Raw genomic sequence first — 13210 nt, forward strand, 5'->3', positions numbered from 1 at the left:
AATTAAATCCATTCATATATCCCATACAAGATTGTAAAGGTTCTTCCTCCACCATTAATACTGGCTGCCATGTATAGCCTATCTTGTGCTGAAAAATGGCGTTAAGCCCTACAACAACAACAACAACAACAACAAGATTGTAAAAATAAAATCCATTCATACATCATTTTTAAAATTTCAGTGCTGATTGCCATATCTGCATTGTAGACCAAAGACATAATTCCATGGTAGTTATTTATGGCGTAGGCCCCAGAGATATACAACAACAAATGTCAATTTCCATTTTGTTTAAGCATACATTTAAAAATTTAAAAGAAGGTGTGAATAAAAAGAGGATATATAATAAATACACAACCAAATCCATTTTGTTCTGAGTCGAGGGAAAAAACTTGTTTGATACAGCATAGAAATATAGTCTAGGTTTGATGGCCTTGACATGCCTGTGCCAAATCAAACTCATTTTTTCTGCCCACTAAGAACAAAGCACATGTTTTATCTATAAAACACACAAATTTTTTAATGTTTCACTGACTGAAGCTTTTTTGTTGTTGTGGGGTTTAACGCCATTTTTCAGCACACGATAGGCTATACAAGGTGGCCAGTATAATGGTGGAGGAAGAACCCGGGAAAACCCCGGAAAGAACCACTGACCCACGAGAAGCAACTGGTAAGCTTTATCAGATACCCACATTGGCTGAATCCGAGACTCGAACCGGTGCAGACAGAGGTGAGATGGCAGTGATCCGTAACGGAGAGAGCTTTAGACCACTTGGCCACTCAGGGCCCCTATTGACTGAAGGAAATTAATCACAATTAAACAGAATTAAAGTTTGTCTACTTATATTTGACAACAGACTTTGTTCTCTGTCTGCGTATGTTCGAGTCCAAGGCTCGGCTAGCGTGGGTACGTGGGAAAGCCTGCCAGTAGCTTCTCGTGGGTCGGTGGTTCTTTCCTGGGTTTTCCAGGGTTCTTCCTCCACCAGTTATACTGGCCGCCATATATGGCCTATCTTGTGCTGAAAAATGGCGTTAAACCCTAGAACAACAACAGACTTTGTTAGCCACTATATTTTCCAGTTTTTTAATTAACTGGCAATGAAACAAATGCTGAGATTTGATGAAAAGTTAATCTAGTCAAGTCATAATTGATTCTCTCTGCCTCTAAATATCATAAATATCAAAGGTCATCTCAAAACACTTTAACCTTGATTCAGTTATGCCCACCTAAGCTTGATATAGCAGCATGTTGACTCTGTTAGTTTATATTGATAAGATGTAAACAGCATTCTAGCATGTGTTGATCACTGGCATTTACAGTCAGTTTGTTATACAGAACAGAGTCAGTAGGAAATTACGCCAGAGACAAATGAAGAGTAATAACACGGATAAAATGCAGTCCAACTCTACATCCATCATTAAAATGCACAGATTGGAATTGCCATGTTTAAGAAATGTGTCAAATTTAAATTCCGAGTCTCAAAACCTAAGGGTACACATGCATTGAGAACTCTGGTCTGCACAGAGAATTACACGTCAGTCCACAGAAATATGCAGTCGGAATTGCGACATTTGTAGATTGTTTGCTTCAATACTGTTGACAACATGATATTGTTTGATGTTTAACAATGCTTTCAACAATGTTAACTATATCATGCAGTGGAAGTGGGAGCAAAGTGCAATATCACAGAAGCACCAAGGCAGCTGACTGATTCTGTCTCAAGCAGGCATTGAACCTGTGACCCATGGATTACAAGTCAAACACACTCAGACATATTAGTCTGGAATAGAATTTAGTTGGTTTTGCAATATTCATCATGAATTATCTAAATTTTATTTATGTTTGACTTAAAGGTGAGATTTAGCATGTTCTGGTTAATTTATTATTTTAATTTGCCTTGTCTGTGTTCATAATGCTGTCTCAAACCAAAAATGTGGGTAACATTTTTATTTTTATTCACTTTGCTTTATCTCCAGGCCCTGATTAGCTTTCCATTGCATGATGATGGAAACTGAAACTGGCTGTGTGACCTAGATACTAATAGGTCACTAGTTGGTGCCCTATGGCTACCCATTTTTATGCTCTCCAAGCATGCCACCTTTAAGTATCAACTCATTGCTTGAATACCAGCTGCAAAGCAATACATTCAAAGTGAAGCACTTCATGTATATCTTTATTAAAATCCACATAGCAGACATTAACTGCTAAGGAAGAACTAGAGTATTTGTGTATAGTTTCATCAAATTAATAAATAAAAAACAAAGAACGTGAATGCTGTACAACTAATATTGATTTATGTATATAATTGGTGATGTATCCAGGTTTAATGAACTATTAAACTATTTGTAACATCCACTTCTTTCAGATTTACAAAGAAAGCATAGAGCTGCAAAATGTCAGAAGAAGAATCAGACATTGAGACACAAGGTGTGATGGAGCCGATGGTGGTGGATGTTAAACGAATCAGAGGACGTAGAAGTTCAGCCCACTCACCACATCAAGAACAGCATGCTGAGAATCATGAAGACTCAGATGAGGAAATGTAATAGCAGTTTTATGTGATATATTATGTAAAAAATAATACTAATTAATACTAATTTCATGATTATTATTTTTATTATTATTATAATTTTTTATTTTTTTTTATTTTTTTTACTTACATAAACCTATAGAAAATAAGAGGAAATTGTTGTTTTGGGTTTAACATCATTTTTCATCACATGATTGGCTATACATGACATGTGAACATTCAAACGATCACAACTACAGAGACATTAGATAAAAAGCACACAAAGTTTCTGGCTGTAGAATCCATTGAACAGTGGAATACTGTAGTAATCTATAGTTAATGACCATGTTGCTGTCAGTATTTCCTTGGAGGATTTGAAGGCAATGCAAATGTCATTTAAAGTGATCATCACTGCACTCATTAGAGTCTGGTTGGTATTGTAATTTAAAAGTGATCATCATTACACTCATTAGAGTCTGGTTGGTATTGTTATTTTAAAGTGATCATCACTGCACTCATTAGAGTCTGGTTGGTACTGTCATTTAATAGTGATCGTCACTGCACTCACTAGAGTCTGGTTGGTATTGTCATTTAAAAGTGATCATCACTGCACTCATTTGAGTCTGGTTGGTATTGTCATTTGAAAGTGATCATCATTGCACTCATTAGAGTCTGGTTGGTATTGTCATTTAAATGTGATCATCACTGCACTCGCTAGAGTCTGGTTGGTATTGTCATTTAAAAGTGATCATCATTGCACTCATTAGAGTCTGGTTGGTATTGTCATTTAAAAGTGATCATCACTGCACTCACTAGAGTCTGGTTGGTATTGTCATTTAAAAGTGATCACCACTGCACTTATTAGAGTCTGGTTGGTATTGTCATTTAAATGTGATCATCACTGCACTCGCTAGAGTCTGGTTGGTATTGTCATTTAAAAGTGATCATCATTGCACTCATTAGAGTCTGGTTGGTATTGTCATTTAATAGTGATCGTCACTGCACTCACTAGAGTCTGGTTGGTATTGTCATTTAAAAGTGATCATCACTGCACTCATTTGAGTCTGGTTGGTATTGTCATTTGAAAGTGATCATCATTGCACTCATTAGAGTCTGGTTGGTATTGTCATTTAAATGTGATCATCACTGCACTCGCTAGAGTCTGGTTGGTATTGTCATTTAAAAGTGATCATCATTGCACTCATTAGAGTCTGGTTGGTATTGTCATTTAAAAGTGATCATCACTGCACTCACTAGAGTCTGGTTGGTATTGTCATTTAAAAGTGATCACCACTGCACTTATTAGAGTCTGGTTGGTATTGTCATTTAAAGTGATCATCATTGCACTCATTAGAGTCTGGTTGGTAATGTCATTTAAAAGTGATCATCACTGCACTCATTACAGTCTGGTTGGTAATGTCATTTAAAAGTGATCATCATTGCACTCATTAGAGTCTGGTTGGTATTGTCATTTAAAGTGATCATCATTGCACTCATTAGAGTCTGGTTGGTAATGTCATTTAAAAGTGATCATCACTGCACTCATTACAGTCTGGTTGGTAATGTCATTTAAAGTGATCATCATTGCACTCATTAGAGTCTGGTTGGTATTGTCATTTAAAGTGATCATCATTGCACTCATTACAGTCTGGTTGGTATTGTCATTTAAAAGTGATCATCATTGCACTCATTAGAGTCTGGTTGGTATTGTCATTTAAAGTGATCATCACTGCACTCATTACAGTCTGGTTGGTATTGTCATTTAAAGTGATCATCATTGCACTCATTACAGTCTGGTTGGTATTGTCATTTAAAAGTGATCATCATTGCACTCATTAGAGTCTGGTTGGTATTGTCATTTAAAAGTGATCACCACTGCACTTATTAGAGTCTGGTTGGTATTGTCATTTAAAAGTGATCATCATTGCACTCATTAGAGTCTGGTTGGTATTGTCATTTAAAAGTGATCATCATTGCACTCATTAGAGTCTGGTTGGTAATGTCATTTAAATGTGATCATCACTGCACTCGCTAGAGTCTGGTTGGTAATGTCATTTAAAGTGATCATCATTGCACTCATTAGAGTCTGGTTGGTAATGTCATTTAAAAGTGATCATCACTGCACTCATTACAGTCTGGTTGGTATTGTCATTTAAAGTGATCATCATTGCACTCATTAGAGTCTGGTTGGTAATGTCATTTAAAAGTGATCATCACTGCACTCATTACAGTCTGGTTGGTATTGTCATTTAAAGTGATCATCACTGCACTCATTACAGTCTGGTTGGTAATGTCATTTAAAGTGATCATCACTGCACTCATTACAGTCTGGTTGGTAATGTCATTTAAAGTGATCATCATTGCACTCATTAGAGTCTGGTTGGTAATGTCATTTAAAGTGATCATCACTGCACTCATTACAGTCTGGTTGGTAATGTCATTTAAAAGTGATCATCATTACACTCACTAGAGTCTGGTTGGTATTGTCATTTAAAAGTGATCATCATTGCACTCATTAGAGTCTGGTTGGTAATGTCATTTAAAAGTGATCATCATTGCACTCATTAGAGTCTGGTTGGTATTGTCATTTAAAAGTGATCATCATTACACTCACTAGAGTCTGGTTGGTATTGTCATTTAAAAGTGATCATCATTACACTCACTAGAGTCTGGTTGGTATTGTCATTTAAAAGTGATCATCATTACACTCACTAGAGTCTGGTTGGTATTGTCATTTAAAAGTGATCATCATTGCACTCATTAGAGTCTGGTTGGTATTGTCATTTAAAAGTGATCACCACTGCACTTATTAGAGTCTGGTTGGTATTGTCATTTAAAAGTGATCATCATTGCACTCATTAGAGTCTGGTTGGTATTGTCATTTAAAGTGATCATCACTGCACTCATTAGAGTCTGGTTGGTAATGTCATTTAAAAGTGATCATCACTGCACTCATTACAGTCTGGTTGGTAATGTCATTTAAAAGTGATCATCATTGCACTCATTAGAGTCTGGTTGGTAATGTCATTTAAAAGTGATCATCACTGCACTCATTACAGTCTGGTTGGTATTGTCATTCACACTTACATGAAGATCTTTTTCAGTTTTCCAATCATCAGAAATGATCTTTCTTCAGCCCAGATGCAGGGTGGTGTTACTGTGTTGATGACTGTCACATGCTCTAGAATGACTCATGTATTGCTGCAGTCCATGGACAGTACAAAATGCACCCCCTTGCAACTATGCTTCCATCAACCAGGAGTACTAAACTTTAAACTGTCTGGACTTACTTTCCACATGTTTCATTCTTTCATTAAACAGAGCTGAATTTTACATTTTACCTTCAAAAATGAATCACACTGCTTCTATATTTTATCATTCCAACTACAGAAATAATCACATTTATCATTTTATGCACAAAGTAAATTTAGACCTTAGAGAAAAGTTTTTGCTGATTAGTATTTTACACTTTTGTTTTCATCAAAGTAAAATTCTCAAATGCACAATATGTCACAGAATAAGTGAGCAGAAAAATGTGAAATTTACGTAATGCATAGAAATAATGAATAGCTTAATTGAGACCGTAGCAAAAATGATAACTGCACAGATTATTGAAATAATGGACAAACTTCTGCCATTTTCTTTACATTCAGTGGCATCTATTTCATCATCTTTTGTTGATATTCATATTACGTTAGGGAAGGTAAGCAGGGTTTAATAAATGTTCAGTTGGCAACTTGTCCTGCAGAGCATTTGGCTTGGAACATTTACTTGACATGTCCTGTATCAGTATTACTGATTCTACACTGTGCATAATAATGATTCTATTTAAAGACCACTTGTCAAATAAGGCAAGCATTTTGAAAAGAAAGTTACTTGCCCTTCCTTAGCCACTGCTTGTAAATACTTGTAAATATTATTGGATAAATGGCAATTCTGAGACCTGTTATATATATATATATATATATATATATATATATATATATATATATATATATATATATTGTTATATATATACTGTTATGTTTAGTTCTAGAAATAATAGCCTGATTTTCAGCCTCCACAGTTCATAGGAAATTGTTCAATCAGTATATATATATCTTAATATCATAGGAATTAAACATGTTTGTTCTGGTATCATTGTTCAGCTAATCACGAGGGGATTTTTGAAACCCAGGCCTGAAGTGTGAGACTTTTAATGCAACTGAGGAATTCCAGAAAAACATGTATTGTTACTGTTCTTGCATGTAAATGAAAAAAGACTCTGAAAATATTTGCAGTTTAAAGTTTCTCTTAAAAATAGTGAAGGCACTTATCTGGTCTGTTCACTATTCTGAATCCATTTATGGGATGGTGTACACTTCAGATCAGCTGTTGTCAAGCTTTTGATGTGCATTAGCATCTCACAAGAGAGTTCTCAGAGATCTTTTTTAAATAACCACAGTTGCAAATGGGTCAGCATGTTATCTGTCAGAAATAAAGGAACTACCTGATGATTGGCATGTAATTTACAGATTTTGGATCATATTTTGATTAATACAAAAATGGGAATACACACTGGTTATTGTGGAGCATTTGAAGTGGATATTCACTTTGTGTGAATCATTATTTATATTGCTTTAAGTCATTATGATGTATTAGGACAATAGAACAAAACCTTGTATTAGGACAATAGAACAAAACCTTGTATTAGGACAATAGAACAAAACCTTGTATTAGGACAATAGAACAAAACCTTGTATTAGGACAATAGAACAAAACCTTTTTTCATTATCTAGAATATTTACTTCATCCGTGAAACTGGAGAATGTAATTGAATTCGAGGTTTTCAGCCAGTGCATGATGCAGAATACAGAGCCATTTGTTCTGCTTGGGGCATGGATAAAGATATGTATAATGAAACACTAGAACTTCAGTGACATAGGAAATCCAACACTAATGCATGGATATTGCCATGTTCATGCACTTTGATAAGCAATGCTGAACAAATATTTTTATGTAAAAATTTGTGTTACAGCTCTGAGGAGTTAGAAGAAGATGAGGAGGATGTGGTCGAGGGGATAGATGTGCAAAGCCCTTCAAGTCATAGGTCACCTGGTCGTTCAAGCAGTAGAAGAAACACAAAGACTAAGAATGGTAAAAGAGCTGTTAACATGACTCCACCTGACAGGCTGTTAAGATTAGCAGAGAAAAAAGCAGGCAGATATGCTGAAAAGGGAAAGGTATAATTATAAAAATGTTATCATTTGACATACACTGATGCTCTAAGGTGCTCAGTCATAAGACTTCTGATTGGCTGATGTAATTAGCGATTATGGTAATTATAACCAAATTCAGATCAATTAAGTTTCTATTAATTAATAATTTAAATATTTTCTATAAACCAAATGCAACTCATTTGCTTATCAGAAAATATGTACTAATCCTGCATGATTGTAAAGATTTAATCAAACTTTTGTTCTTATACAAAGAAGTTAAATTGGGTCTATCTTTGATCTAAAACTAATAAAAAATGTTTGTGTTATTCAAACTCATAGTTATTTTATAATCTGTATATTTTATTCTACTATGTGGGATGTTGTCATACAATGCACTCACATGATTACATACATTATCTAATACTGTGCAATCACTTACGCTATTCATTTGCTAGTCACCGTCTTATTGCTGGGGTTGGTCTGTCAATCACCAGTTTTGCATTTTGCAAACAACTATTCATCTGGCAAAAAGCATATGCAGCTGACAAATATTTCTTGCAAAAGTAATTTGTTGGCTACATAGGTTCATTGCTGATGCCTAATTTTGAGAATTTCCCCCCCCCAGCATAAGGAACCTTATATTTAGCCCTGCTCACCTTCCAGACAGGTAAACTACATACATGACTTTTTTAATCCCTTTATTTAACAATCAATATATTTAACAATTTAGAGTTTTTTTAAACTAAACTGTTGCAGTTGACTAGGCATACAGTAGATCACACAACGTGAACTCAGGTGCCTTAAACAGTTTTTAGCCACGCTTTCCTAGGTTAAAAATTAGTCGATGCTACAATATTATTTTATGCTTTATTGTCAAATAAAATATATACTTACACAGCATGCTTGAGCAATAAATTACACTGTCTATGAAGACTTCACTGCTGAATGTGTGCTCCTATAAAATAGTACTGTCTTTAATTATATCCCATAAATGTTTTCATTTTTCCAGTATGATTCAAATCAGATCTCCACTGTGCTTTGTGAAGATCTGATAGCAACCACTCACAGGTCATGTCCAGTTGACCAGTGTTATTACCATAATCGCTAATTATATCAGCCAATCAGAAGTCTTATGACTGTGCACTGTAGAGCATCAATGTATGCCAAATGATAACATTTGATTCACTTTAAGATTTCCAAAAGTTGCATTTCCATTGACTAATTCAAGGGTCACCAGAACATGACCTCTAATTAGTCGCTGTCAGATCTTCACTTAGGACAGTGAAGATCTTTCTTTTTCTTTCTCCAGTATATTGGTATTTATTGATCATAAGTTGTCAGGATTGTGCATGTTCCCCTCCATCACCACCTGACCAGGTGTGTATGGGGCATTACCTTTAGATTATTTTCCATTCTGAGCTGTACTCATATACATTCACTTAGGACGGCGAAGATTTAATTTTAGTGCAGATCTGATTTTAATCAGATTGTCATTCTTCCAAATATGAATTTACATTTGATATTATGAATAAATATTTAGAATAATAGATTGTGCAACAAAATGTTAAGATGAAAAAACTCTAAGTTTAACTTTCATGTACATAATTTATCATGGTTTGTGTTAGATGTTATTGTATGCACTTAAATCATAAATTGGGAAAGGGGTTCTGTTGTTTCTGTAGAAGGAATTTTATTCTTTGTGTCATATAATCCATGAAAACTGTTGCCCCACAAAAATAGTGAATTTTCAGTATGTTTTTATAAACAAAATTACAATTCACTTTCTTGTGCAACCTTATTGCTTGTCTGAATTCAGAAAATATTTAAATCATTTGTTTTGAGTTATATTTAGATTCTATTGCAACTATTAAAGTACTACACATTTTTCAAATTTTAGCAACTGCTTGAACGCTTCTTACACATGTACATGTACAAAAATTTGCCAAATGTATATTGAAATTTTATAACATATTTTGCCGTGCTATCATAAAAAAGGTACAGGTTTAAACCTTACATCAGGACATGCTGGTGTGTCCTTGGACAAGGCATTTGACTCCAGTTGCCTTTACATGAAATAGCCAGCTTGTGTTGCTGTGCTGTGTGTGTATGTGATTTGGATTTTTAACATAGCTTTAACAATTTTTCAGTCATATCGTTACGATGTCTGCAGTGTGACAGTTTATAGTGATGTCTAGCACAGGGCATCATGCCGCAGACATGTAGCATGATGTCCCACCCAGTCACATTATCCTGACACCGGGCCGACCAGTCCTATCACTAACCTATTAATGCTGAGCGCCAAGCGGGGCAGCTGTTAGTACCAGTTTTGTGAGTCTTTGGTATGACTCGGTTGGGGATCGTACCCACGACCTTCCGCATCCGAGGTGGACACTCTAACCACTAGGCCACCGTAGTGGTGTTGTTGCTGTGCTGTAAACCATCAAACCAAATTAAATCTTATACTTTATGCCCATTTCTTCATATAAAGAGAACCTTATCCTTAATACAAGTTGTTGTCAAGCATATCTATAGCACTGTTGTCATAAAATGCATCAAGTAAATTGTCTTCCATTAAACAATGCATATAACATTTAAGAGATCACATCTATAGAAAAAGTTTTTAATCAATTTAGTTGTGGCAATACAAGAGGCCAATTGGTTTGAAAGTTCTACATCTTTTTAAATCTATGACAAAATATTTTTTCAGTCCTAGGCCCAACCTTTCATAGAATTTAGGAAAATAGATAAATGGCTTGATTTGTTAGATGGAACTATTGTTAATGCCCAATATAAATTGTCATATTCATTATCCCAGTACTGGCGTCAATGTATAGACTTTGTTGGCAATTCTATTAAAATATAAATGTTAAATTAAAGAGGACAATTACAATTATTAGGTGTACTATGTCCCCAAAGTTCTCTGAAGGTACAACCCAGAACTCAATATATCTTTACCAGAATTGAGACTTAGCGACTAACAAAATTAGAAGACATGATAATGCACTTAAATTTATGAAGTTTCTCATTTTATTTATGACTATAAATAAAGTTAAAGAACAATTCATGACATATATATGGATTCTCTTTGAAAGATTCTCTTATTTTGCACCTGCAGGTTGACAAATCTGTCCAGGAGAGAATCCGGTGTTTGGCCCTGACGAGGATTGTTTATGGCAGTGTTCATTGGAAGATGGCACAGAGCCATGTTAACCTTGCCGAGGCATACCTTGAACTCAAAGGTAGAAATATTGCCAACGGATTTGTCAAAATTAACAGAATTATAGCAACAATATGACTTAACCAAATGAACCTTTAGCAAAATTTCACTTAATTTTTAAATTAGTGAAGATCGTATGCACTTTATTTGGTATGTACTCATCAGCAGTTAATATGTTACGGTACTTGTACTTTTATATGTTTGTGTTTATTGATGAAATGTAAGAACATGTTAGATAAAAATGGTTTATGAAATAAAAGAAAAATAGAAAGCAAAGGCAACATACGTATCAGGTAAATAGATTTAATTGTCATGCCAATCACAGAATTAGCATCATAAAAGATGTCTAAATAGTAACTGTTAGATTTCCAGTTTTCCATGACATCATTTGCAAAGGTTTCATGCCTTAGTTGTGCATCCTGCCTGCTTTGGTTTCTGCCGCATAAATTTTGGAAGGTTTGTTAAAATTGTAAACATCATGATGAGACCTTGAACAAGTTTGATTTTCCACAACATTATTTACATGAGTTATGCCCCTGATTATGTCCCCCTGACTATGGATTCTGCAGCATACCTTTAACAAGGATCGTGAAATTTTCTTTACTGTGCAGCTTTATATTGGTGAGACAAAGAATGAGTTGTTTCCAGTATTCCACAGCACCATTCAGAAGAGTTATTGCCCCTACTTTACAATCCTCCTATCTTTGGTTTATGCACCGTGGCTTTACTTAAGTTTCTTGGACTAAAATCAATTTGGCATTCACCTTCATTTTCCCTGTCACTAAGTGTAGGGTACACTGAAGTAGTCTTTGTCTAGCTAATAAAGCATGATGGTCGCAATTAGCTTTATTAACCATGGAGGACCCCTGAATATTTAAATAAAGGATCAGTCTGCTTGTAAACTTAGCTACAAGGCCAGAACCTTGTTAACTGCTTCCAGCTTAAAGGTCTTTAGTCTTCAGCCAAAGATGGGTCTGGTATAATTAAAAGATTTTGCTATTTCATCAAATTGGTCATTATTTGCTAGTTAGATAATTTTTTCGTGGCCTCAGTCCCAGTTCTTTGAATTTGAACATTCTGCTTGGTTTCTGATTCTTCACAATGTTTATTCTAAGACAATTTGCTAAATGCATATTTCTTTTTTCTTTCTTGCAAGTTCAATATTTTTTGTCCCATATTGAGAAATTGCATTATACAGGCAATTGCGTTATGCAGGCAAGCCTCTGCTGACAGGGGTAGAAAAAGGGGCAACTGACCTGGATCAAGCACTTAGCAGGATGTTGGTATTTTCTTACAGGTTACGCAGTACAAGCAGAATATCATACACAGAATGCCATGGATATTATGTTGAACTCTGTCCACACCACAAGCACTGAAACGGAGAAAGCTGAAGTGTTTCGTGTATTATTTCAACTAAACTACACCCTTGGCAAAGCTCAAACCATGATGAAAAAATACGCTGATGCTGACACTGCATTCCTAAAGGCTGACAGAGCATACCAAGCCTTAGCAAAGCTGTCATGTGTGACTGATGATGAATGTGAGGAGCTAGAAATGCAGCTAACGCATGTGATGGCCAGGTATGTTTAATTTCATCTTTCTCTGATATACTTCATTTTATTTATTACACTTGAAAAATTTTCCATAATTAGCCCAGTATTTTAGGAGAAATCAGCCTTCAGTTTCTTATTTTATATCAGTCGAGGCGGTTTGCCATTTTTCCTCGACTATGAAATGTACCGTATATATGCCCTTAAAAGACAGGTCCAACTTCAAACTGCACGGACCCAGATTTGCTGAACATAATGCATCTGTAGATCTGGGTCTATGCAGTTTGCTAGTAGTAGTAGTCAATAGAACAAACAGCATAGATCCTGATCTGCAGGCCAATTATGTTATAGAAGATCAGGGTCTTTGTTGTTTGCAGTTGGACTCAACTTGTAAGCAGTATATACGGTAACCAGCAGTTCCAGTAAGTCTGTTTTAGAACTGTAAGCCAGGTCTGTTGAACTGTATCCAATCATATTTTGTGTTAGAGAGAAACCAGTATTTGTATTGCAAGTACTTCAAAGTGAGCTTGCAGCATTTTCAGTTGCAAAGCATTAGATATTTGGGTTTTTAAAATAACAAACATAAGGGTGGCAGAGTGTTCTGAAGTGCTCGAGTTTACTGATCATTGCCATCTCACTTCTGTCCACTTGGGGAATTTGAGTCTCAGGTTCAGCCACTGTGGATATGTGAGAAAGTTTGCCAGTAACTTCCTGTGGGATGGTGGTTGTTACTGGGGT

At 35.4% G+C, this 13210-nt stretch overlaps 1 protein-coding gene across 2 annotated transcripts in view; it reads left to right on the top strand.

Annotated features, from left to right (window-relative positions):
- Positions 1-13210, top strand: part of LOC149792904 (tetratricopeptide repeat protein 23-like) — a 39856-nt gene that overhangs the window by 3401 nt on the left and 23245 nt on the right. For both annotated transcript variants that reach the window (XM_089966728.1, XM_089966729.1), the window contains exons 2-5: positions 2364-2540; positions 7525-7729; positions 10821-10944; positions 12220-12502. In XM_089966728.1, coding sequence (XP_089822854.1) covers positions 2392-2540; positions 7525-7729; positions 10821-10944; positions 12220-12502 — 761 coding nt within the window. In that variant the 5' untranslated portion in view covers positions 2364-2391. The remainder of the gene's footprint in view (positions 1-2363; positions 2541-7524; positions 7730-10820; positions 10945-12219; positions 12503-13210) is intronic.

The sequence above is a fragment of the Sinohyriopsis cumingii genome, chromosome 8, assembly GCF_028554795.1.
Source record: "Sinohyriopsis cumingii isolate HCF-2022 chromosome 8, ASM2855479v2, whole genome shotgun sequence".
Classification (NCBI taxonomy): domain Eukaryota; kingdom Metazoa; phylum Mollusca; class Bivalvia; order Unionida; family Unionidae; genus Sinohyriopsis; species Sinohyriopsis cumingii.